Here is a 26,645-nt window from a genome sequence, read left to right as displayed (position 1 = left end):
ATTTATAATGTAAAAACTGATGCAAAGGTCGAACGAAAATTGAAAATATCATAACACGCAACAAAGTTTTAAATAGCTTGAAATAGTCTTAGTATCAAATTGAACCAAACAGTATAATTGGGTCTACGATGTCTGTGCCTCAGTGATAGATAGAAAGATGTCCCTCCAAACAAGCAGCCTAATTATAATAAAGCCTTTTTCTTTTAAAACATCAAACTATTGTAGACAAGTTACCAAAAAGCATTGCAGTTTCATCAAAGAAAATTTGTAAGAGAACAATCTGCAAATGCTCTTTTTAGTTTGGTAAAATCAAAAAAATACTCAAACTGGAAACCATCGACATGATTAAATATTTTATGCCATTTCTTTTAAGCACATGCTTACCAATACATTTCCATTGTCCCTTTCTCCATTCGTTTCCCGCAGGTGCTGGAACAACGAGCAAGGACTATCGTCTTCCAAATGTTGGCCCAACGCACAATATTCTGGCAAGACCGACGGCGAAGAAAGCGATCAAGGTACCGGAGCGTGCCGTAGCACCGGGACCGGTGGTAGTAGTGGCCTCGTCAGCGGCTCCGGCACACGTGGCGACGACGGGAACAGCAAATCGCAGCGACTTGTCGCGCCTCAAAACCCAACCATTCGTTCCGCAGCAGCAACGCAGTAACCGGCAGCGGTCGGCGGCGTACGCACTCTACTAAAGCGAGGCCGGACGGCCGCTTTGGTCAATTTTCCATCGTCCCTAGCAGCTCCACAAGCTTCCACGTGCGGAAAAACTGCTGTGGAGCCGTGTTTCCTTTCAAAACGTTGCTCACTCTTCTACACACCCTCGAATGCTAGGCGCGCGTTATAGATTGTCCGTCATTGTGGTCGTAGTAAGACCTTACGCTTACTGTCGCTTCCAAGAGCTCGCGTCCCTTTAGGGGTCCAAACTGTGCTGCAGTTGCTGTGCTATTTCTTTGTAGCGGAACGTGACACATTTAAAGAACGCCCCACCGTTTTTTGACCCACATGGGGTTAGGTAAAGCAATCAACTTCTCTTATAGGAGCTTCTTTCTTCTCTGCATACTTTTAATAACTGCTGCCTTCATCCGACTAAAGCTTCGCTATGTAATTGTGTTGTGAACGCTCGTAACAATCATTCTTCTGTGAATGATCTTTCTAGGCAAGGACCATCGTGTTCCATCCGTCCATTTCCATCACCGTGATTTGTGTATGTGTGTATGTCCGCTTGTTTCATCACGTGTATACCGTGCCGTGCCCGTTGGCCGTAATCCATATTTCCATGCAAACGCCATCCGTCTTTCGCAGAAACAGTGTTGTGTCGTCCCATTAATGCTGATCATTCCATTTGCCATCTTGTGCATGGACTTGAACTTTCATTCTCCTTCTTTTCTTCATCTGAATATACTTAATTTTCAAGCAGTGTGAATGTTGAAATTTCTTCCGGGTGTTCATGTTGAACATGTGTTCGTCGAAAGATACCCGTCTTGCATTCTTACACTTCGCAACATTAAACCAACTGTTATGTGCTACTAATCCACACAAAAAAAACATTAAACTGCTTAGAAGAAATCTTCTTGGACTGAAGATTTTGCATTACATGCCTAACTTCTCTCTAAGATAGAAAAAGTAGTTAGCTGCCTGCCGATCCATCGCTTGAAAGTGTTCGTCCATTCGTCGCCACATGCCAGTACATGCTGATCGAAGCCACCATTGACATCATACCATTCTCGTGCCCAACAAAAAATCCTTTCCCAGCTCACGTCACGCTCATGCACACAACTATTTTCATTTTCGTTTCATTGCTTTGCCCTCGAAGACGGTGGAATGTAGTGTCGTTGCGTCGGCAACGCGGACCATCGCCAACAACTATCATCAGCTGTCCCACCAGCACCAGCTGGAGAGCCACGGCGGCAGCCACCATCCGTATAAGGGCCAGCACCATCAGCAGCCCCATCATTCCAGGGGCCCAACGACGGCGGGCACCGGAAGTACGGGCACGGGCACTACTACTGCGACTACGAAGGGTGGGCAGCATCGTTCGCGTCCATCCGCACAACCAGTACTCCATCCCGCATTGCAAAATGGGAGCGGTGGAAAGTTTATCTCATCATCCTCACCTTCACTAGTGTCCCAGCAGCAGCAGCAGCAGCAGCAGTATTATCATCAGCAGCAACAGCTTCATCAACAGCAGCAGCATCAATCGCAGCGCTTTAATCATCCCGAACCGTCATACCATCTTGAGGACTATGGGTAATTTCGCGGGACTCCAAGGGTGGACGATTTATAATCTGCTTTTCGTTCGACTGTCCATCTGCATGCAACTGCTTCCAAATTACTGTTTCACTTAACTTTTACAACACTAAACCATATCCAATCTATCAACGAGCAAGCCTTGTTAATGTCGTCAACAAAACTGACGAACCAAAACTCTCCTCACTGGTTGCTTTGTTTTTTTTTCAACAGACACAACACCTACTACGATCATCGGCAACAGCAACACCATCCACCAACGCGCCGGATGTCACTGGACGGCCAGCAGCAGCAACCACCGAGTGCGATGATGGCTGACTGCCTATCGATAATGGGGAACGCGATCGCACCGGAACTGAAGCCGAAGGTGCCGACCATGAGCGAGAAGGATCTGACCCGACGTCACCATCCGTGCTACACGCGCACGCAGCCATACTTTTCTTAGGGCGAACCGGCACCCTTCAAGCGCACCAACAAGTCAAACTTAGGACGAGTATTAACGCAGCAAAATAGTGCGTGAAAAGACAACCGACAAGCGGGGTAGTTGTAACTGAATCGAACGAACCTACGCACCTGCGGTCTCTATCACTAGTGTAATATAGCGTACTTTAGAAAATAAAACCATCACAAATGAAGTTATGAAAAAGATATGACCTAATGTACTTTACAGATCAAATAGCACATTCGAAATGCATACAATACTGCGAAGTAAATCGTTAAGCATGATCAATGACCGACGTATAACTGTGAAAAATAGTCGTGAAAACTGGTTGATGACTTAACAAACTGTCGGTTTGCACTATGATAACATATTTTATATCACTGCAGGAGATGGATGATATAATCCTTTCCACCACAACGCTGTTTTCTTTCCTTCGCCCAGTTACAGTTATTCCTCTGCCGCACAACAAATCAAAACGCATTCCGTGTATTCCATAAAATTGATAATTTGTTTTATATCGCTTCAAACTGCTATCGGTGCTTTGCCGTTCTTTCGTTCACAAGTAAACCCCTATTAATGCAGCTTCCGTAGCATCCACTATCGCTATAAATGGTCGCGCTATGGTACAAGATACGAGTGTGCGTGCGGTCGTAAGAAATTGTGTGGTTTGCCCTTTTCAATTCGATCAAATCGTTAAAAATCAGCCTAATTTGATTCTGAACCTCCGCCTTACTATACAATAAAAAAAAAAGAAAAGAACCTTTGTGTCGTACTAAATGTTCCTACGAAAGGAAATACTTAACGAACTAAAATAAACTATTATTTCATTAGAACTTTCACTTCACTCGTGGTGACAGATATGGGTATGAAAGTAAGCAAATAATTCAAATCCCAACGAAAAAAGAATCTAAATAAGAAAACCGATTTTCTACTACAACGTTCAACTAATGAGCGATATGTTTTCATTTCCATGTGAAAATTTTCAAATCTTTCCTTTGGCGCTTCAACTGTTGCTGCTTTTTTCCGAAACTGCTAACGGAGTCGCGCGCACGCCAATTCGTTAAAAATATCTTCGTGCTTCATTTCATATCGGTTTGACGACCATTCGAAAAAATACAACAGACATTTGTTTATTTATTCAAACTCAAATCAACCGAAGATTTGAAAATATTTTGGAAAAAATTACAATCCTATTGTTGCGCGGGGGTGGCCTTAACCCACTTCAAAACAGTCCATCGCTCTAGCTATCTGTCGCATTCGTTTTTCTTCCCTATGCCTGTGTCGTGCCGTCTGCTGCTGCACATACTCAGCACATTGCATTACTGTAACCGTCCCAACTGATCCGGAACCAACTGATCATCTCTAAGATGTGGCATTGCATTGCTTATCAGGCGTAATTTCTACAGTAGTATCCTATACGGCCCCCACCCATCCACGACCGTTGGGCGGCTTCTTCCGCGTTCTATCTACAAATGGTTATTACATTCGGCTATCGCCTATCACCCGCCCAAGGACATTCGGGGTTTGCTCCGTCCTTCACTTGGCTTGTTTCTTCACGGTGCTTGAACGCAAATTAGTCACGATCAAAACCGGTATGTTAAGGATGTGGTGCTTGTCAATTAGTTTAGCACACGTACATGCTCGCACGCACACGCACATTCTACATGTACCAAAGGGCGGTGTGTATATATGACCATATAAATATATATATACATATATTAATGTTTGTTGATATATGTATATTTATAATTATCAGATTGTTATATTATTTGCATGCTTCTGTTTCATTTGTTGATACTATTCCCTATATGTATATATATATATGTATAGTGTGTTTTACTCCATCGTTAGCTGCTCGCAGCTACATCGATTTGTTGTCTCGTTTGCCCCCTTTTTGTTCAGCTTCGCGATGCACGGAAGAAATCTTCCGATCAGTGATATTCTATACAAGCAAGAATATTTTGTTTGTTGAGTTAAATTCATCGCATAAGCCATGGTAGAAAGATAAGCATTCTTCAAACCAAAACATTAAATTATGCAAAAGAAACACACAAAACCTAGCCAAAGACAGTCGTGACCTTGCGTAGTATTCATTTGTCTAGACCCTTTACAACCGGCCAATGTCGATAGAGCCGTGTTTTATGTTACGCATTTCGTTGACTAACGTTTATCATTTGTTTCATATCCCTTGTTTGACTTTCGATTACGTTTAATCACCTGCTATTGAACGACATCCATGTTTTATGCCATTAACCTATCATTTCGCGCTGGTTTATATCTATCTAGTTTTATCCAGAGGGTCTTAATTTTTCCTGATACGCGACCGATTGTTGGGGATTTTCTAGCTTAGAAGAAGGAACGAGAAATTGTAGAACCATTCCGAGATGGCGAACGAAGGTGCCATGTAGAATGAGTTGTTTATGCTAGTATCACCCTAAATAATACGCGCACACACTAACCCTCCTGCTGCACGCTCTGTCTGAATGTTTGTCCTGCCTATCTGCTGCTGGTGCCGAGTGTGCCGGTATATATGCGCACTGGAGAGAACGATAGCGTTCGTTTTTGTATACACTAGTAACTTTTCTACTTTATTAAAGAAAATACCGATAGCAAAACTAAGTCATTTCTAACTCCCCATTGCAAATAGTGGGAACAGTTCCGAGAAAAAAGGAAATATCTAATGAGGCCTAAGCCATACGAACCCCGATCGACTTCTCGACACTCGGCTGCTAAAACTTCGTGGCGAAAACGTTTTCATTGCTACCTGTGACCTATCATTCGTATCCCTTCTGTGAGGCAATTTGCTCCGTTAGGTTTTATTTTTGTTTATACAAATCCAAAATTCTTCGTTTTGATAGCTAACAGTAATTTGTGGCGCAGGACCGCTTTGCTCGAGTAAAGCGGGATGTATAGACGGGAGATGCAGGTGTTGGCCGTCGGAAGATGGGCGTCATCGGCCGGGCGGATCGTGACCGAGGGCATCGGTTGAAATCCTTCTTCTGACGCTGGCAACGCGGGTGAACCGGTCCAGAAATACACCTGCGAAGGGGAAATTGAAGCAACGAATCATTGTTTGTGTAATGAGAACGACCGGGCGCGCTTAAATCACGATTTCATCGTTAGTCAGCGGCAAACAACACTTACCAAATCCTGTCGCTCGAGATTGCTCATCTTCTCGACTACGCTCCAAAGCCAACGCTTGAACTTTATCAACTTGTCACTTGTTTCGTTCGACTCGTCATTGAATGTCGTGTAGGAAATAAGCGTGCCGACGTGGATGTCACCGACGCCATTCAGCAGCAATCGCAAATCCTCCGCCGTTAGCTGCTCGAGGGCCGTATCCGGGAGGACGTCAAACACACCCGAACGGATCGCCTATGATAATCATAATCAATCGATGAGAATCACTAACTATAACCAAAACGAAACGAATACGCGGTGCCATCACTTACCTCCAAAGCTTTCTCTTGTGTTTTTATCATCCGATATTCGGCATACTTGCGCACGTAGTCATACACGTTGCTTTCATTCACCGGAATATCTCGACCGCCAGGTACGAGCTCTACCGTGCCAGAACCTTCTTCCGGTATAAGATCGATCCTGTGAATTTGTGTATGATTTGAGTTGATTATTACAAACAACATTACACGCAGGGGATGATAAAACAAAAGGCATAAATAAATACTTACACAAAGTTTATTTCGAGGCTCTGCAAAATGCTCACGCCCGTTTTGGTTTGGGAATCTTTAATCAGTTGACGCAACGACTCGTACACCACCGGATCGAAAAAGGCTAGATCGTGGAATCGTACCTGGCGACCGAGGATGAATTTCAGTACGTGCCGTTGAAGGAAAAGAGGAAACAGTTCGTTTTGAAGCAAACACAATCCGATCAATCTGTGAAGTAAGAAAAACCAGGTAATGAAATTGAACAAGTTGAGTGACGAACTATTGCAGTAAATTTTAACAGATATGCAGACAAGTTTTACAGCACTGAAATTTTATTGTGTAAGGTATGCGAAGAAAATAACCAGGGCACCAGAAGCAACGATGTCGAACTAAGAAAGCAATCAGTTGACCACCTTCATTTAATTTAGCATCGGGTATTGAAAGATAAAGGATATAGCAATGAACAGTATGCATTCTTTTTAGATGTTTAGGGGTACAATCAACTTATTTAAACTTGCTCTATCCTTTGAAAACCCATTGGAAACTACTCCCTTCGACACATTTACCGCCTGAATCAGTGTTGTGCTTAATGAATCTTTTAGCGAGATTCATTCATATGAATCTTTCACCTAAGATTCATTCCGATGGATTCATTAATCTTTGCGGAGAATCTTCAAAGCTTAATGAATCTTTAGAAATCTAAATGAATCTTCATGAATCTTTCATGGATCTGTCACGAATCTCCCCGATTCTTTCATTTTTGGCTAGTGACTTTCCATCAGTTGGTGTGTCTTCAGGATTCATGAATCTCTCGATGAAAGATTCATGAATCCCATATCAGGCAGAGATTCATTCAGATTCATGAATCAGAATCAGATTTACACAACTCTAGACTGAATACAATCCTTTACACTTGCTGCGGCGCGAAATATAATGATGGCACCTTGACGGAATACTCTCTTAATTTGGTTCGTTAATAACTAACACCACAACCTTTCCAGTGCTGTCATATGTATCTGAATATTGTTATGCAAAAATGATTTCTTAACAACCAGATTTCCAACAGTCAACACCATTGGATTGATCTGGAAAACACTACACTTGAAAAATGTGTGACATTCCGTACCTTCCAACATTGCGGAAAGCATTCATCCGCTCGCTCGAAGGATAGCCCTGTCGGGGACTGTAAAAGCCCCGCTTGCCGGGTGTGTAGAACAGCGGTGCGTCTAGTTGGCAGTCCTCAAGCACTAGCATAGGTCCAGTCTTTTTCGATGAAATACCACTTTGTCCTTGTGCCTGTCCTCCTCCTGTTACCGCCACCGGCACTCCCGAACTGTATCCGGATGAGTTAGCCCCTCCGACACCGGTTCCTTGATTTCCCACCGACCCGGACGCTGCGTTAGACCCGGAACCACCGTTTCCGTTGCCAGCGACAGCAGCTCCCCCCGAGCCTCCCATCATGCCGCCGGTGGCACTTGTTCCTTGTGTTCCAGAAGCACCAGAAGATGATGAAGACTGTCCACCGTTCGTTAGGTTCTCAATTTCAAGCCGCTGTCGGTGCACGATAATTTCTAACGCCTCGCCAATCTTCTGCTGCAAATTGTCGTCCGAGGCAAGCAGCAGGAGCACCTGGGTAGGGGGCAGTTCAAGTAGCATTCCCGTTATTTTGGCTGCATTGCTCGGATGGTGCTGATGGATTTTCGGGTAAAGCCGTTCGCCGAGCTGCTGCTGCTGCACTGACAAACTATCACCGACGTGCAGGAACGGTGGGCTACTGTTGCCGCCAGCAGCGCCGGCCGCCGCTGCCCCAGCGGAAGATCCTCCGGCGTTCATTTCACTCGCCGGTCGGAACGGTCGGGCATCGTAGTTGAGCGTCTTGCGTGGTTCCCGGTTCGGACGCCACAGCGGCTGCTTACTCGAAAGCCCACGGCGCGAACTGCTACTACCGCTGCCTCCACTGCCACCGGGTCCACCACTGCTACCTCCTCCTCCGGTCACACTTCCTCCGGCGACAGAACCTGCCGCTCCGCTGCCACCACTGCTGCTACCACGATGACGCTGCAGCATGCTGTTAAACGGCCCGGGGCCGTATTTACCCGGTCCAGTCTGGGCCGTATCAAGTGGGGGCAGTTTTTCATTGGCCAACAGCGCCTCGGCGATGGCCGTGTAGAAACTTCGCGCCACACCCGAACCCTCGCCCGGTTCGTCCTTGAACGTCACCTTCACCCGGGAGAACATCAGGGGCTGCTGGACACGCCGGTTGTTGTACAGTGTGTTTAGCTCCTTGAACGTCTGCGAAAGCAGTGCCGCCCGATTGCGTTCCATCTTGGATAGCGTTAGGTCCTTCTGGTGCGAACAGCTCGTGCGCAGCTTCTCCATATAGCGCCGGAACTTGGCCTCTTTCACAGGGAAACCGTTCAGCTCGTAGATGACGCTACCCGGTTCGATGCCAACGTCCTCAAGGAACACACGTGCAAAGAGGTTCAGCGAGAGGCGCCAGCGGCCGAGCAGGATGTACGAAAGTACCGACGAGTGCATTGAGGAGGCACCGCGTAGATAATAGCCCCGAGGAGGCATTTCGGGTTGGACAGCCGGTGCCACCGGTACTACGGAGTTTGCGGTCGTCTCCACCGTCAAAACCACGTTGGGAGTCGTTTCAACCGTGACGTGTGCGGAAATTTCTTGAATATCCATTGCCTCCGCTGGTTGAATAAGGTCGGCCGACGAATTGCTATTACTGACACCGGCGTTGCTAGCGGCAAATACCTAAAAACATATCGAGAATAACGTAACAGGATGATTCAGTAAACAAATTTACATCGAATAACAAGACAACGAAAACAACACCGGATGGGTTAGATATAAATGTCTCCTTCCATTTTGTTGGGAAATATTATTATTTTAAATCATTATCTCCTCTGATTTGAGGATGAGTAAAATATTAGTTCGCCTTCCCATGTCTGCCCCGCCTATTTTGCTCTGTTCTATGAATATAAAATTTCCGCTCTACTCCTTCCGATAATCAAATAACTCTCTTCTACATTCTACAAAAAATTAGGTTAGAATGTTCAATATTTGGAACTATTTTGTCCACTCCGTATCTGTCCTCCAGGTAAACGATCTCTTGCATCCTGAAGGTCATCAGAAAGCGGGCACACAGATAGTGTGTACATGCTCTATGAGCGTTGAGTGAAAGAAAGGACACACTTCCTTAAACACTTCCTTTGTATCGCGCTCAAAACCAAAACTTCTCCTGAACGAAACCTGTCGTTTAAACTGCAGCTGCACACTCACCGTCGTCGATGATGATCCGGCACGGACAATGACGCTCTTTCCTGGCGAGGTACCGGCCGCTCCGGAGCTCCCTCCGATGGTGACCAATGGATTGGCAAAGGACACGGAAGGACCAGAGGAGGAGGAGGAGGAGGATGATGAGCTGCCACTTGCCTGATCGCCTGCCATTGCCACATCCGATGATAATAGGCTGGCAGCAGATGAATTTGGTCCTGGAAACGGAAAATAACGAATTAAACACGTTTACTGCCATGGCTATCATTTTTGATAGCGAGCTGTCAAGAGTTCTAAAATGTTGTTTTAATAAAAATATATTGAAGCATAAAAGCTATCAAAGTGTTAAAATTGATTGTAAATACCAACCTAAAGTCATCGACGCATCCAGTCCGACCTGGCCTGCCACGGCTCCCCTACCGGCTGCTTCTGCCGCCATCGCCACCTTCCTTCGTGTGACAATAATCGGTGGCCTAATGGCAGACGAGGCTTCCTGCTGATGAAGCTGGACATGTTGCTGCTGCGGTTGATGTTGGTGTTGCTGCAGCTGATGTTGCTGCACGATACTGCCATCTGTTTGCTGCTGCTGCTGCTGTTGCTGGGACATCACCAGCGAGACTCCACCCGTGGCTTCATCGCTGGTCGCCGCATCCGTACCATCGTTCAGCTTCTGCCGTTTGACCGCGGTCGGGCGCGAGTCCTCCGAGTCCGACTCTGACAGCTCATCGTGATCCTGGTCCGTATCGACATCGAGTTTAAGCGACGATTGCGACAAGTCGTGCGGCTCATCCGAACTGATACTCACTTCATCGACGTCGGACTCTTCGCTGTACTTGTTGTTCTTCGTGAAGAACAGCCGGCTCTTCTTGTAGTACACATCGGAGGAGAACGACGACGAGGAGGAGGAAGAGCCAGCACCAACACCGCTGCCGCTGCTGCTACTACTACTGCTGCTATTACCCGGCGGTGGTGGCGGAGGCGGAGGTTTCGGTGAGAGTGTTTCGCCCGATTTAATCGCGACCGTGCTTCCACCACTACTAGAGCCGGCTCCAACAGCATCCATCATTTCCTGCTGCACCTTGGCAGCAGAAGAGGTCGATCCACTGGTGGCCTGATAAATTCCTACGGGAAGTGAAATTTCTACCCGCACACGAGAGTCCGTGCTCGGCGGAGGAGGTGAAGTTGGTGGTTGCACATTACCACCACCGGCGGCTCCACCAATGAATGGCACGGCCTGGTCCTGGCTTTGCTCAACGTACATCGTCTCAGTCGGATCGACAATCATGCCGTCGGCCTGATCGCTCGACGGATCGTTTCGAATCGACGACGAAAGACTCAGCCGAACGGGAGGCAATTCCAGGTTAGCTCCGGTGCCACTTCCACCGACGTTGCTACTCACGCCCCCTACCACAGCTTCACCCATAACACCGGCAAAGCCAGCCGACGCATTCTGAGCGGCCGCGCTGTATCCTACCCCACCACCACCACCGCTACTACCACAGGCACCGCCACCATTCGGTGGCAAGGTAATCGGTCTCTTCGGCATGCCGAAAAGGTCCTCCCGTTTTGCATTCGGTTGCAACCGGTGGGGTTGGTCGGCCAGTGGTAACGCCTCGGTGAGTGGCGTATTGAACGGGTCCGGTGCCGGACAGCCAAGGCAGAGCGTCGAGTCCGAACGCTGGAAGAACGAGTGGCGCCGGCCGAGTGAAGGTCGCGACAGGACGTCCTCATCGACCGAGTCCGTGTCCATCACGATCGAGGTCGAGATTTCTTCCTCCGTTTCTTCATTCTCGTTCTCGTCCTGATCGTCGCCCCACACGTTCGAGCCCGAAGTGCCGCGATCAATTTCAAACTCGTTTGTGGCGCGCATGTAGAATAGGATCGCATCCAGGACGTATGCTACATGGCGAAGCGCAGTTACGTCCAGCACCGGCAAGGAGTCGCGATGCTCGGAGTTGTGTGCGCGCATCAGCGAGAGACAGTAGGTAAGGAAATCACGTCTGCTGGACTCTGAATCTGCAGACATCGAGGAGCCACCTGCAAGAAAAGGAAAAAGAAAGATAAAAGATTAATTCAATACTCTGAATTAATTTTAGCCACGTGCAACCTTCTCCCATATTACAAACAGAACGCCCTAAATATAGCCGATACCACTTCATACCAACGTTTGTGCCATGATCTCCGGCTATTGTGCCGGTGATTCGTTGTTTGGGCAAACTCGCTCAGCTGTTGATCCGATTCCCTTGTCTTATTCGCAACGAACAAAACGAAGCAATCGGCGCACGGCCGACGACACGGAGTGGTAACGGCTGTAATTTTCAGTTTACTAAATATACCAAATTGGTCGTTTTAACCAACTCTTTTTGCTAAATCTTAAAAATAAGAAAAATTCAAAGTAACTGTTAAACATATTCCCAAGCTTTTGGCTCGTTACATGGTATGCTGCGACCTCTCTTTTTAAATATCTTGTCGCCCAAAACGACTGGTTATATTATGCTTGATCATTTGTAAATGCAAAAAAAAGGCTGCCCTACAGAAAGCGGTTGCAAGACCTCGGAAACTTTTTCATTGTCATATAAACCATCTCCACATATCCTTTGTTCCACTAACTGCAATAGAAAACCGCTGATACGGCTGATAAGACAAATAGAAACATAAATCAGCCGCCTTAACACTTGCAGCTTGGCCAACCGACTTTGGGACGGCCGCTGAATGTGTTTTTATTATTTTTTTTTTTTCGTCGTATTTTCAACACACGCCATTCTCACCGCACTGCAGCGCAGGCGGTAGAAGGAGTTATTGACCCTGTTGCGTTGTCTTCAAACCTGTCACTTAAAACACCAAAACAACAAACAACAACGTACCATCTCGCGCGTTTCGCTCGTTATCGGCAAATCCAAGACTACGCGCAGAGGCCACGTTGCCTAGCGAGCTGATCGTGGCACTTCTTCTGGCAGCTGAAAGGAACAGAGAGAAATAACGGATAGGAAAATCAAACACAATACAATGGAGTGCCGCAGCGGCGCGGAATGTGAATCGGTGCTGAAGTAGACAACTTTACAATCCAGGAAAATAGATAACGGTGTGTGAAAGCTCGATGGAGACCTGATGATTTACATGTCCCACGGAAAGACTTTAATTTTAAAAGCATTCATGTTGAAGCATCGGAACCGATAATGAAACATCGCTATAGAACTTTTCCACATATTTTAATGTTGATTGATTTTTATGAATGACCAAATAGAGTTAACAAACGAATGAACGCACACCCGCATCATAACCAGCGATACTCACTTGGTAACATTCCTGTTCCGGCCACGGTCTCGGAGGCAGTGGATGACGAAGCGGCCGGTATATTGAGCGGATGAAGCGGATGCGATGGATCGGTAGAGTCGGTTAAGGAGGCGCCAAAGCGCAACTGTGCTTCCGTTGCTTCCATGACGGTCAGTATCCACTCCCAGGTGGGTTTCAATCGTTTCTCAACGTACATCTTTGGGGCAAAAGAGAGTGTAGTACATATTTAGTAACGTGGTGCGTCTTTCGGACGGTTGCTTCTAGGATTTCCAACCTGTAGTTGAACAGCCTCCTGATGCGTCACATCAACGGCGGACGAGGTGCCCGTCATGGTGGTCGGTAGCATTCCAACCAGGTCGGATATTTGTCGAAGAATGATTCCGAACGCACGCGCCAGCGCACAGGCCGTGGTGGTCATTGTGGGAGCTTCCTGCTGCTGGGCGGCCGTAACGGCGGCCGTCGAACGCCGCAGTGTGGTCGGATCGATGAACACTAGATTGGAACCGCCCGTAGTGAGGCGCACCCGTTCCGGTACGACCGTATCGCGGCTGCGTATAGCCCACTGCATCGACTGCGGGGCCAGGTTGCTGCGCTGGTTACCACCGGGCGTTTGGCGGCGCTCCAGCTGCTCGTCGTTGAGATTGAAATCCACCGTGGACTGATCGTCACTTTCTCCATCCTCCGAACCTTCATCATCGGGTTGTGTGGAGTCGCCGGAATCGTCTTCATTGTCGAACAGTAGCGAATTTAAACCTGCAAGTTGAGTCATTTAACATTCTCCCCGAATACAACCACGCTGTGCAAGACGCAGACGACGTAGCGCATTATGACTGGCCAATCAAATTTGAATTACTCAATTTTAAAAGTATAATTTCAATAGTAAATTCATTTTCTTTTGAGCTTTTACACCAAGTCTGTTTAACATCAAAATAAATTGCTTTGAAACTTGTACTTCGAATACTTTTTAGCGGAATTTTTGGCTCTTTAACAAATGCTATAATTTCGTCATTTTTCAAGCTTAATATCCGTAAGCGGCTACTGTTTAGAATATTTGATGACGTTTGGCGTTTTTTTCTTTTTTTCATGCACCTCTCCATCATTCCATTAGCTCGGTGGTAAAGAAAAAAAGACCGGCTCGGAATGAGAAAAAATGTCAATTCAGAAAGAATGTGCTTGAAAGCAAAAACATTGAGTCACCTTTTAAATACTATTTCATAATTTTTCAGATGACAAATGACGTCAATGGTAGGTAAATAGCTATCAGAAAAGTCTTCAAAAATGATGAAGTTATAGCGCGTTATAAATCATTCGGACCAAAATGGCCGCTATTTAGATTCTAGTTTTAAATCAACTAGCAGTACACTATTCAACTTTGTTCAAATTTTGATTGTCCAATAGAATACCGTTTTCGTATTCACTTTGTCATAAGACGCTCGTGAGTGAGGATGCATAAAAAAAAAAATAAATAAATAAAACTGAGAGCAAATTGCAACCTTCACCTGTGTCCGAGCCAGCCGTCGCTCCGGTCTGCACACTGCGCTGCGCGTCCTGCGTGCTTTGATTGTCGTCGGAATCGGACTCCGTCTCTGCCTCGTGAAAGTGGAACTCGTTGTCGCTCTCGCCCTGCGCGTTCTCCTCATTCCGCAGCGGATCTTGCGATTCCTCCTCGGCGTTCAACGAGACAGCACTGGTGACCGGGCGCAACGAGGACGACCGTCTCGGCGGTGGCTGTTCGCGCTCGGCCATGTCCTCCTGCTCGGACGTTTCGCCGTCGTCCTGCACCAGCGCATCCGCGTCGTTATTGTCGTCGATGTCGCGCAGACGAATGTTGATGCGCGAAATAAACCCGGACGACGAGCGCTCGCTGTCCATATTGTCCACGCCCAGGTGCACGTTGGCGGTAGCGTTTGCGATTTGCACCATACTGGTGCCGCCGGAGCGGTTCGTTGGCGGTGCCAGCGGTTCGACGGAGAATAGATCATCCGTACTCTGGTTGGGGGAAGCCAGTAAAATCAATAATTAGGCGATGGAAAATTGGTTTGTTGAGCAAAATACCAAAACTACTATTACTAACGAATAAGATTCGTTAGCTTTTTAAATTAAAATTAGATGGTAATGATGACAAATAGTAATATGTGTAAAACACTTACATCGATATTGTTCGAAGACAAACTGAATGGTGCTATCGGTTTGACGACTCCCAGCCGTACCGGCGTTATGAGGGCGTCGGAAATTTCTACCAGCTCTTCGATGGCAAACTTGAACAGTGTCGTAAAGACGCGCCGATACGCCTGCAAGTGCTTCGTTTGCGTGGTGGAATTGCGCTGCTTCTCCGGATTGTGGAACCGCTCGATGCTGAATATTACGTATACGCGGGCCACCGAGCGCACAAAGCGACGGGCCACCTTCTGGGCTTCCTCCGCGCGCCCCGGAATCGTCTCGTCCTGCAATTCGGTCACCAGTGTCACGAGCAGCTTCTCCAGCGGATCGCTGCTGCACCGGACGATCAGGCTGTGCGTAAACTTGTCCAGCAGCGTTGTGCCACTCTGCGACTGCAGGAACACCTGCTGATTGTCGTCGTCGTAGAACGGCTGCTGGTTGACATTCGGTACGACGGGTTTCTCGTGCTCCGCCCCGGTCATAATCATGGCTCGCACCGCCGGCCAGTCATGCAGCAGCCGATCCAGCGCCTTCCGTGCGAAGCGCGGTGGCTCGAGATTATGCTCGGGCATTTCGCTGTCCGACTCGAGGTTGGGCGTTTTGCGTGCGTTGTTCCCGGAGGAGGAGCGCACCCGCGAAGTCGCCCGGTACTGGCGCTGCTCCACCATCTGCCGGCCGACGGTCTGGATGAGGAACAACAGGATGGGTTCACCGCGTGAATTGAATCGCGTCACTAGGTCCGTCTCGTTGGCCATCTTGCACAGTAGCTCGTAGCGCTTGGTTTGGTTGCCGGCAATCAGTGCCTTGCACTTGCACTTTTCCCAACAGTCGCAGTACGCCGTCGGTGAGGTGCGCTTCAGCTTGCAGTCGTGGCCCTTGTGGCACACCTTGGCACACTCGGTGCAACAGCAAAGCGACCCCGTCAAGCCGCACGTTCGGCACTCGAAGATGTCCTGATTGATGTGATCCGCGCCGGTCCAGGTGAACGAGCAAGTGTCATTGCAGCACAGAATTCCGAGCGGAGATTGATCGGGCGCCGAACCGACGGGGAATATCATGGAGTTGCGCACCGCTGCGTCGCCATTGGCAATGCGCTGGATTGCGTTGAACACCGTGATGCCGGCCTGGTATGCGCGGCACGTTACTGCCAACATGAACGGCGTCTGTCCCTGAGCATCCTTGGCGCACAGTAAGGCCCGCAGGTGGGGTTGTAGCGCCGAACTTTCGCACAGCAACTGCACGATCGTAAGTGCATTCTGACGCCGCTCGTTCGGGTCGGATACGTACGTCTCTGCGATCGAAGCCATCGCAACCGACTTCTGTGATGTTGAGTACTGCTGCTGACCACCACCACCATGCTGTTGCTGTTGTGAGGATCCGCTGGCCACCGAGCTGTTCAACCCTCCGAGACTGTCCTCGTCGCCGCTGGTTGGGTCGTACTCGGGTGGCCAGTACACGACCGGCATAGAGTTCCCACCTCCTACAACGACCTGGGCGGCGGATTGTTCGTCTACCACTACACCCGCAGCACCGCCCGCACTACCGGAGCCGGAGCCACCCACATTGTTCTGCATCAAATTGGCACCTTCCAGCACCAGCTCGCGGTTGATGACGTTGCGGCGCATTATCTCCCGGATGCTTACCGGACGGTTACCCATCATCGAGCTCGTGATGACATTAATCGAATCAAGCCCACCGGACGAAGATCCTCCTCCGTTCGATGAGCCACCGCCATTCGAGCCACCGCTGGATGTAAATTCCGGCTCCCGATTAGACGTTGGCGAACACATGCTGATGCACGCGTGAATGATGTTCCGATTGCCGTCCGTATACTCGTTCAGAATGGATGCCAGATGGTGGGACTTCGCATCCTGACTGCCACCGCTACCATCCCCGGCGGCCAAATAAGCCAGCAGCTGACGGACTCCTTCGACATCGCAGCGCAGAATCTTCGACATCAGATGCTGCTGCTCGGGCGCAAGGACGACAAGCGCGACTTGCGACTTCAAATTTACGCCCACCGACGGCAGCGTCAGCGAGGCCGCCGCAATGCACTTAATCGGGGGCAGATCGAGCCAGCTCGGGTCACGAATCGCATCGACGCAGTCCTTCGCCATCGGGTACAGCGTGTTGTTGCCATCGCGCAGCAACAGCACGCTCTCGGAGCAGTCTCCGGCGCACGTTAGCGAGACCTCCTGATGCGACGAAGCACCCAGAAACGATCCCATATCCGTGGGAAAGGCGCTGTCCTGCTCCTGTCGGCCGGTGTTCAGATTGAACAGCGAATAGTGCAGCTTACTGCCAGTCTTCATGATCGCGTGAATACCTTTCGAATCGACCGCGATCGTTAGCAGCTGTGAGGTACCACCGCCGGGTGCGTCCCCATTGCCACCACCACTTCCACCGGTCGCCGTTGGGCTGAGCACGATGCGGCGCGGTATCTTCTGGAAGCAGTCAGGGACGCGCGGTGTCGTAGCGGATTTGATCACTTGCAGCGCATCTTTGGGCAACAACCGACAGTCCTGCCATGCATCGATACTGTCGTCGAACTTGTCCTTGCTATTGCTACCTCCGCCGCCGCCACCGCCGCCACCGTTGCTAGACGAGGACGAGCTCGAGGTGGTGCTGCCGGGTGGTGGTGGAAATTTCACTGCCGCATAGTCACCATCTACCTTCACCACACGCCCTATCGGAACGGAGCGCACGTCTTCAACGAAAATCACATCCCTATGGAGAAAGCGAAACATAAGTAAGATATAAGTTAAATTTGCTCAAATGGGGAGAATCATTTACCGCAAATCAGTATATGTATTCAAAACAAAAACCAAAAACAAAAAATAGAAAAGACACGTTATACATCAGAGTTTATCCTCTTCAGTCAGTACATGATTTTTCCAATGCACATTGAAAATTTAAATGTAGAAAATTACTTTTTACCAACAGTTAACAATATGCTGTCAATAATAATAAAGATGGACTAATTTTGTTTAGTTAGACTTTCACCAGTACATTTGTAAACCACTTTGAAGGACGAATACGGAACAGGAGGTTAGTATTAGACATTTATTTTAATTTCACTATCCTCAGGAAAGTTGTCCACACCTGAGTCATCTATACACCTTTTACCATCTTGCTTTTTGGCTTTTAGTGAATCCTAACTTATTTGCATTTTATGGTTTGAATTTTCCATTACGTATGGATATATTTTCGAATTTTTTTGTTTAGCTGGAGTCCGATTGAGAATTTGATCAATCAAGCGAAACAAATAACGAGACGGTCCAGTTCACTAAACAAATTTGAGCTAATGAATGCAATAATTGATCTAATGAACGCAAATAATTGCTGGAGCAGTGTGGTCATACTTTGCAAAATATCTCAAGTAACCAATTATGGAATCATTGGAACCAAATCAGACATAAACAACATAAATAATTAAATCTGAATAACTGTTAATAAATTGGTTCCAACAAGGAATATTCGAAAAGCTTTGGATGCTGTGATATGCTAAGAAATGCTTTGGACGGATTCACTCAACGGCGCTCGTAATATGTTAAAATCTAAAGCCATAGCAATAATAATAGGTTAGACCGATTCATTAGAATCCATAGGACATAGCATTAAAATTTGATAAAAGGTGTTATATGTAGACAAAACTCTAAAACAACAAATACTACGAAAACTATGATCGATTATTCGCTGACTCTATAAGTCAAACTGAGATAAAAAAAAAATATTGCGAAAAGTTGTAGCATAACTAAATATTCAATCGAGCTTTGACTTAATCGGACTTCCCAGGATACTTACTTCAACAACCACTGTTCCTCATCCTTTTTCGGATCGGGTTCTTCCTTCAGCGTCATCCGCTTTTGCCGTTTGTGAGAGTTTGTCACACTGCCCGTGTCACTGCACGTGCTGGATGCCGGCGACGGCGGCGGAGGCATATCGATACGGTCCGCCGATTCCTTGTTGTTGCCTCCTTGCTTAGCGGACGAACCACTTCCACCGGACGCGGAAGACAAGCCGCTTCCACCGAGACCTCCACCAGTACCACCAGCACTGGACGAGCTTCCCCCCTTGGAGTCTTTATCCAAGATGCCGCTCATACTTCCAACGCCACTTGAGTTACCACTCTGTGAACCCAGCAGTCCGGAATTCAATGACCCGCTCATGGTACCACTGCCCGCTGTCGAGGAAGCAGCTGCACCCGAGGAAGCGCCCGCCGTACTGGCCGCCAACTGCTGCGACAGGGTCGACATCGATAGCAGCTTAAAGCGACCCACGTTCGTCAGGTCCCAGGCGGGATTAATCAGCTGGCCCACCTTGGGCACACCGTTCGAGATTGTGAATCCGATTGCGCCATGCTGGTACATGGGGGACGTTTTCATGCAAACCTGCGCCCCCACCGTCACCTCCGGCATGTTCACACTCGGGCGTACCGGTTTCTTCGCCTTTGCTTTGTACTTGTCCCAGAGACGCTTGCGCTGACCGAACGGCAGCACGCCCCACCAGAACAGCTCGCCACTCTCCGTGCGGGCCACCGTGTATAGCGTGCAGGTGTGCAGCGACACGATCCGATCGAGGTTAAACTCGGGATAGTTAGATGCCACGTGCTCGAGCTTGTTTCCGGCGTACCCGAGCAGCTCGTCCATCCAGGTAGCAATACGACCGGCCTCGGTTGCGACCGAGCAGCGTATAAGGGTGGCCGATATCTGCGTCACTTTTTCATGCTGTAGGTTCAACGGCACTGTCTTCGGATGGTGGACGTCCGGCGAGTCGTTGCTACGGTACGGTTCCACATCGGCCCAGCGCCACTGGTGCAGTTCGCCCCGCGCTGTCACCCCGATGAACTCGGAGTAAAGAGATGCGATTTCCGTAAAACGGACTGGTTGGTTTCTCTCCGGCCATGGTTCCATCTCGTCCGATACCCAAAGCGGGTAGCCTGAAGAGTAGTCTTTCTTTTTTGAATCTACAACACAAAAAATAAAACGGCAGAGATGGTTAAAGCGCGTGAAGGATGACACCCGAACCCTACCCTCCTACTTACCACCGACATCTTTTTCCCATACATCTTCCCGTCCACTCTGAAACCAGCGGCGTGGTCCAAAGTACTGCCGATCGCGCCATCGACCGAAGCCTTCACGTTCCGCACTGCTCAAACCTCCCGCGCCGCTAGAAACACCCGATGGGCCACCAACGCCACCTCCACCACCACCACCAGATGGACCGCCCGATTGGCCGCTTCCCGAAACGACGGCCGACGACGAACTGCCACCGGTGCCATTCCCCGGTCCAGACTGGCCACTTCCGCTGGATCGACTACCGGCAACGGTACCATCGTTTCCATTGCCTCCAGAGCTGGTACCTGCCGCACCGGCTGCACTCGCACTGCCACCGGCTCCCGATCCTCCTCCACTGGCCGAAGAAGAGTTGTTTTGATTGCGTTCACTGCGAGCACGGCTGTACAACATCAAACTAGTATGAGCCAATGAAACAACAATTTTGGAAAATGTTGGGTTAGTTTTGTGATTTTGAAAATGCCAAAAAGATGAATGCAAGTCGAACACAATCGACCCATTTGTCGGGCCAAGATTGAGTTCGTCTGTCTGCATTTAACCAATTAATTTGTTGTTGTTTTAGAAAACGTGATTTAAAATAGGTACAAAACCAAACACTTATTTTTGAAAAAAAAAACATTGCGCCACACTTACTTTCTAATGTTGGAAAAGCCGAACACATCCTCCGAGAACATCGCTTCGGCGTCAATAATGACGCTATTGTCTGGATGGAAGCCACCGTCCAGCAGAGAGATCAAATCCTCGGCCACATAGTTATCACTTCCCTCCTCCGTATCGTCTCCACCTTCGTCGTCGCGGGACAGCAGATTATTGACGGCCAAGTTCACATCGAGATTGGTGCGCTGCAGTTCGCGGATGATCAGATTGCGGCTCTTGCCCTGGAGCACCACCTGCGCCTGTGCTACCAACTCCTCCGGCACGAACGGAGCCGGCACGGATACAATCGACCGACTGCCCGACGAGCCGCTTCCCATAATGACACCGGTGCTGCGTGACCCGGACCCCTGAGAGCTACTTCCGCCGCGCATCGAGCTGCTGGTGCGCATTATTCGCGTCCTCGAGCGACACTGGCGCGAGGTGGGTGTGGTTTTCGAGTTGTTGTTGGCCTGACCGGAAGGATTTCCTCCGCCTCCACCTCCCCCACCGCTTCCGCCTCCACCGCCACCGCCTCCTCCGCCGCTACCACCGCCACCACCTCCACCACCACCGGCACCGCCACCTCCACCACCACCGCCACCGCCGCCACCTCCACCGACTCCACCGGCTTTTGAGGCATCCTGTTTGCTGAGATCCAGCCGCTCCGGTATGATGGAGAACGCCACGCGGAATGCTCGACCATCCTCGAGCAAGATGCCTAGGTGCGCTGGTCCGATAACGATCTGCTTGACCGGTACCTTTAGCGACTGGAGCCCTGGTAGTGTTTGGACTCCATATTTATTGATTTTATCAGCCACATCGCGTATTCTAAAACGAATGAAAAAGATTAACATTAAAGCAAAAGGTAACTTTGTCTTAGCGTACATAACAATGAAAAAATAAAATCCACGTACTTGCCAACAGTTCAAAAGACATAAAAACTGTTAATGCAGCAGAAGATAACAGGTTTTGAAACTTAACATCTAGTATATGTGCTGTGGTTTACTAGATTGTTCCATTTTTATCGCAGACGGGAACAATTTAAAACACTAGCGCCACCTCAACACCGTAGCGTTGAAAAATTAACCAAACAAACTATTCCAACCCGAATACAATTAGTGGTGCCAGCTATAGGCGAAAATAATGCTATGGCCATCCAATGCAATATGGTTTGGGATACGTAAATGTAGACCGAAGAAGCGATTCTTGAAGCCACGCTTTTTTCACAGTCTACCCCGGCGATGTCAGACACCGTTGACAGCCCGTTTCTTATTTCATTACGCGACGTTCTGCTTCCAGCTCTGCTTTTCCGACCGCAACCACCAAAAGAAGTGGTGAATGATCTGCACATCCTTCGGCCTGCTTGCACACACTCACGAGGTGCGTGCATACTACACATAATTTATGCAACGGCCACGTCCCCACCTCTCCCGCTTCCCTACACCACCTGTGTACCAATACGCCAGTTTTTACTCTTCAGCAGTGGGGTTAGAATGCGGCTACCATCTTACACAGCAGCACCGCCGAGAACCAATTGACAAGTACGAGGAGCACCAATGCGGTCACGGTACCTACCTGTCATTTAGTTGATCCTCAGTTCCAGGGAGCGGATGAACAACGAAATGTAACGTCGACATCTTGATGCTGCTGGGCTGAGCTTAATCTACACTGATGTTTGCTTCGGAACACTCATTTACGACGGCCGTTTGATTGCTTCATCGACAGAATCTTGTTTCTATCGATGCGTTACGACAAGTGCTGGCGATCCCTGTCGGTTGTCGCCCTGCACAGGATGTGGGTAAATGAGGTGATCGAATCGACCAGGCGTGCCTGGTATGCAGACCCGTGCGGAAATCTTCGCCAATCTCCAACTGATTCCTGCTGTTTTCCACTTCTATTGCCGAAGATTGTGTTCGCTCGGCTACTGCTTTTCAGCCTTTGCTGCTGGTTCTTCGACACACTGCTGATGCATATGTCAGTGGACACAAACGAATGCACAACCACACTCTCACTTCAGTCCTGTGATCACGCACACAAATCTATTGTAGAAAAAGAAAAGAACTTCCATGAATGACCAAGACACATCGCTCGATTTCGAAGAAGAAGAACCGACGACGGCGATGGCCAAAAGGGCCTCCGTTCTTCCTCTTTCTGCTACTCCACACACCAGCCCTTTGGACTAAGCACACTAAAAACAGTGTTCTTTTCTCCCGTACCCTTTCCACGTCTTCACCAATCAACACTTTCTAAACGCAATTCTTCCGCAGCGTGTCGCTGCTAGTCTAAAATCGGTCCAGAGGACTCATCCACCACCGGGATGATATTTTACCACGTTTTTCTTTTGCGACAATTTCACCGCTAATCAAACACCTCACAGAAACTACCAAGCACCGGACAGCTAGCAACCACTTCCTGCCGTTTCAGGCGTGCCTTGGGTACAGTCTGTCCGACACACATCCCCCAGCGGCCATATCAATTCTACCAACTACCTTTCCAAGGAAAAACCGTGTGCTCGTTTGACAGTCCAAGCAGAAAAGAGTTCGCCGTGGAATGGTGGCTCTAGAAAACTATCGTAAAACTTCCGTTTTTCACATTAACTCAATATCTACCTAGTCACTTTTCTTTCTTGTCGTCGAACTCGTGCAGCGCAGTGATGGCGAGCAGACACATGTAATGTTCACCCCAATTCTCATCAAAAAAAGCCGCAGCACGACGGAACGACGACGGCGAGTCGAGGCAACTTGCCGTTTAGTGTTGGCAAAATCGAAATTTGGAAGATTTGAAGATTCGATCCCTAGACGGATTCCAAAGATTCGAATCCCATCTGACGGATTCTAAAAATTTGATTAGATTGAGCACGGGTAATGAATACGGTTACGGAATAGGGGATTTCATGTCCACCATATTGATTAAACTCAAGTGTCAAATATTGTTTATAAACAAAGGGAAAACGACGAGCACTGACGACAATTTTCCCTTTTCTGGAGGACCCATCCAGTTTCAGTTCGGCAGTGAATCAGAGCGGAGGTTAGCAGTGCAGTTCCTGAAAGGGTTAGCGGAAAAGTAAGGTTACGGCACGACCGCGTGGTCACGCCGAGCTGGAGCTCAGGTCAGAAAAATCCTAGCTGCCGCACATCTCGTTCTGTTTGAGTCAATCAAGCGGACCACGAGTTCTTGTGTCCTGACAACGGAAGGAATTATCCCTCCCGTGGCCGGCGGGTGGACATATGGCTATTATTAGCCGGTCCTAAAGGACGAGCCCCTTCATAGGAGTTCGGACAGAGTCGGTACGCCTCTGATTACGAGTAAGGGAACAAACGTTCGACTTAGCGTAGGAGGATATACCCCGACTCGCATAGCGAAAGAAGAAGAAGAAGGAGGACCCATCCTTACTCATCCGACACCTTGATGAGAACGCCTTTCTCGGCAGCAACTTCCGAGAACTGTGAGAACTGCGTAACGGCAGCAACTTCCTGTACTTTTCGGCGACAACCAGATAGCACAAGCCTGCTCCACATAGGCATGTGCTTCATTCGCCTGCTTCACTAGCTTGATAAAAAAGCAAGACAGCGTTTCGTCGTCCACATTGCCTACTGTTCCGTTGACCGTTTCGCACTTTTGAAGACCCTTCAACATGTACGCAAACACCTGACCAATAGCAATATGCAACGCGGGATCGTTGGTCAACTTCAGTAGCCTAAGAAACCGAGACAGCACCTTCCGGAAGTAGTACTCCCGATCGCCGACGGCCAGATAACCGTGGCAGTGAGTAGCATCCTTGCAAATCTGCCTTCGTGTTCGCTCAAATTATGCAAAATTTTACTTAAAACAGACACAATTACCACAACCGCAATAGCACTCCACAACACAACGGTCGTTCTAAAAGCAAACAACATTAACCGGACTGTCAAAGGTTTCTTGTATTTTTCTTTCGACGATTTGTCAAAATGCTCTACAGTATTTGACCAGAGTGTTATATTAGACCATGAGATTGAGATTCGAATCAAATTTGATTTGCTTGGGGTTCGTATCAGAATTGATTTGATTGGGACTCGATTTGATTCGGTTCTGACTTGATCCCAATCTATTTGAATTTGATATGACCGCGTGACCACATTAGGCGTACCATACCAAAAACTTGGTACGGTCGAGTGACAGCGTACCAGAGCCGATGGTGCGCTAGAAAGAGAGAAAAAACGGTTTTTACCACCTGGGCCGCACCAGTTTTTTGGTATGGTACGCCTAACCGCGTGACTACATTAGGCGTACCATACCAAAAAACTGGTGCGGCCCAGGTGGTAAAAACCGTTTTTTCTCTCTTTCTAGCGCACCATCGGCTTTAGGCGTACCATACCAAAAACTTGGTACGGTCGAGTGACAGCGTACCAGAGCCGATGGTGCGCTAGAAAGAGAGAAAAAACGGGTTTCACCACCTGGGCCGCACCAGTTTTTTGGTATGGTACGCCTAACCGCGTGACTACATTAGGCGTACCATACCAAAAAACTGGTGCGGCCCAGGTGGTAAAAACCGTTTTTTCTCTCTTTCTAGCGCACCATCGGCTTTAGGCGTACCATACCAAAAACTTGGTACGGTCGAGTGACAGCGTACCAGAGCCGATGGTGCGCTAGAAAGAGAGAAAAAACGGGTTTCACCACCTGGGCCGCACCAGTTTTTTGGTATGGTACGCCTAATGTAGTCACGCGGTAATGTAGTCACGCGGTGACTCGATCTAGACACGAGATGAGCAACGGTGAAGCTCACATCGAAAATGTGTGGCATGTTTTTACTGCGGAAAAAGCGAATTATCAGGTGTAATTTGATGGAGATTCAGATTAGGATAAACGATTTCCAGAACGGCACTGAATGGTTTATACCGTATCTCGGGATCCACACTACAGCGCGACGTCGCCTTTTAGGAGCTGAACTCCATATAAAAAAAACCATGCGCGATGTCGCGCGAATCGCGCTATGATTTTTTTGCATGGAGTTCAGCGCCTGTCAGGCGACGTCGCGTTACGCGACGGTGCAGTCTGGAAAGCGTGTATCGCGTATTTGATACTCGGGGTCCACACTACAGCGTGACGTCCCGTCACGAAACGCGACGTCGCGCTAGCTCTTGTCAAATGTCAATTCGAAACGTAAACAAACCGACAGCTGGACAAAACGTAAACAAACCGAATCACAAACGCGACCAAAACGAGCAATATTCTTCACGAAACATCGGATTTTTCGTTGTACTACTTATTTTTAGGCTTCACAAATGTAATTCAGTTATCAAACTCCGTTTTAATTGATATTTTTACCAACGTTTTTTCAGGTGCCGAAACGTAAACAAACTGCTCTTCAACAAGTAGGAGATGATGTGGAAATATATACTTCCTACGGCGGGCCAAAATATCGTCGTTGTTTGTTTAAGTTTGTTTTCTCAGTGAATTTCAAATGTGGAAGGGCCAAACTCACTCAGGGTGCATAAAATACGTAGCTAAATAAATATCATGCATTACTACCTCAAAATTCAATAAAAAAATTTAGCTGAGTTTGCGCCCCAATGTGATACATATTTCCACATACTCCCCTACCTCTGTCGCGCTTGGCTTGCGCGATTGTTCTGCCGAAACTGGGCTACTTTTAAAACGAGACGTCGCGCTATAGTGTGAACCCCGAGATAGATTGGGATTCGGTTTACCCACCACTAGAACATCCATATTGAAGTGGTTTATGAAAACGAGATGAGTTTTTATTGAAAAAATTATCGACTTCTTGTGCGGTACGGCTTATGGAGATCAATGCGATATGCACACCTTTCAAGTAATTCAGTACCTAGG

The 26,645-nt window shown here is 48.2% G+C and overlaps 2 protein-coding genes across 2 annotated transcripts in view; one reads left to right on the top strand and one right to left on the bottom strand.

The window, feature by feature from the left end:
* The window catches only part of LOC131260650 (uncharacterized), a 49,722-nt gene extending 46,846 nt beyond the window's left edge, over positions 1–2,876 (top strand). Inside the window, exons 10-12 of the mRNA XM_058262433.1 lie at positions 427–518; positions 1,823–2,256; positions 2,470–2,876. Of these exons, the coding sequence (XP_058118416.1) occupies positions 427–518; positions 1,823–2,256; positions 2,470–2,701 (758 nt within the window). The 3' untranslated portion in view covers positions 2,702–2,876. The remainder of the gene's footprint in view (positions 1–426; positions 519–1,822; positions 2,257–2,469) is intronic.
* Positions 2,877–3,173: 297 nt separating this feature from the next.
* On the bottom strand, positions 3,174–23,566 carry LOC131260107 (E3 ubiquitin-protein ligase hyd). The gene is made up of 21 exons (XM_058261771.1): positions 23,429–23,566; positions 22,395–22,858; positions 21,445–21,647; positions 20,817–21,318; positions 20,489–20,580; positions 20,156–20,308; positions 18,913–20,074; positions 15,099–17,835; positions 14,448–14,937; positions 13,223–13,701; positions 12,949–13,144; positions 10,460–11,664; positions 10,024–10,387; positions 9,661–9,872; positions 8,426–9,132; positions 7,890–8,344; positions 7,493–7,655; positions 6,388–6,594; positions 6,151–6,298; positions 5,843–6,073; positions 3,174–5,737 (listed from the first exon to the last, which is right to left on the bottom strand). The coding sequence occupies exons 2-21, from the start codon at positions 22,454–22,456 to the stop codon at positions 5,525–5,527; spliced, it is 9,981 nt and encodes a 3,326-aa protein (XP_058117754.1). The 5' UTR covers positions 22,457–22,858; positions 23,429–23,566; the 3' UTR covers positions 3,174–5,524.
* Positions 23,567–26,645: the final 3,079 nt, after the last annotated feature.

Source organism: Anopheles coustani, chromosome 3, assembly GCF_943734705.1.
Source record: "Anopheles coustani chromosome 3, idAnoCousDA_361_x.2, whole genome shotgun sequence".
In the NCBI taxonomy this organism is placed as follows: domain Eukaryota; kingdom Metazoa; phylum Arthropoda; class Insecta; order Diptera; family Culicidae; genus Anopheles; species Anopheles coustani.
This window is presented reverse-complemented; position numbering and strand designations above follow the sequence as displayed.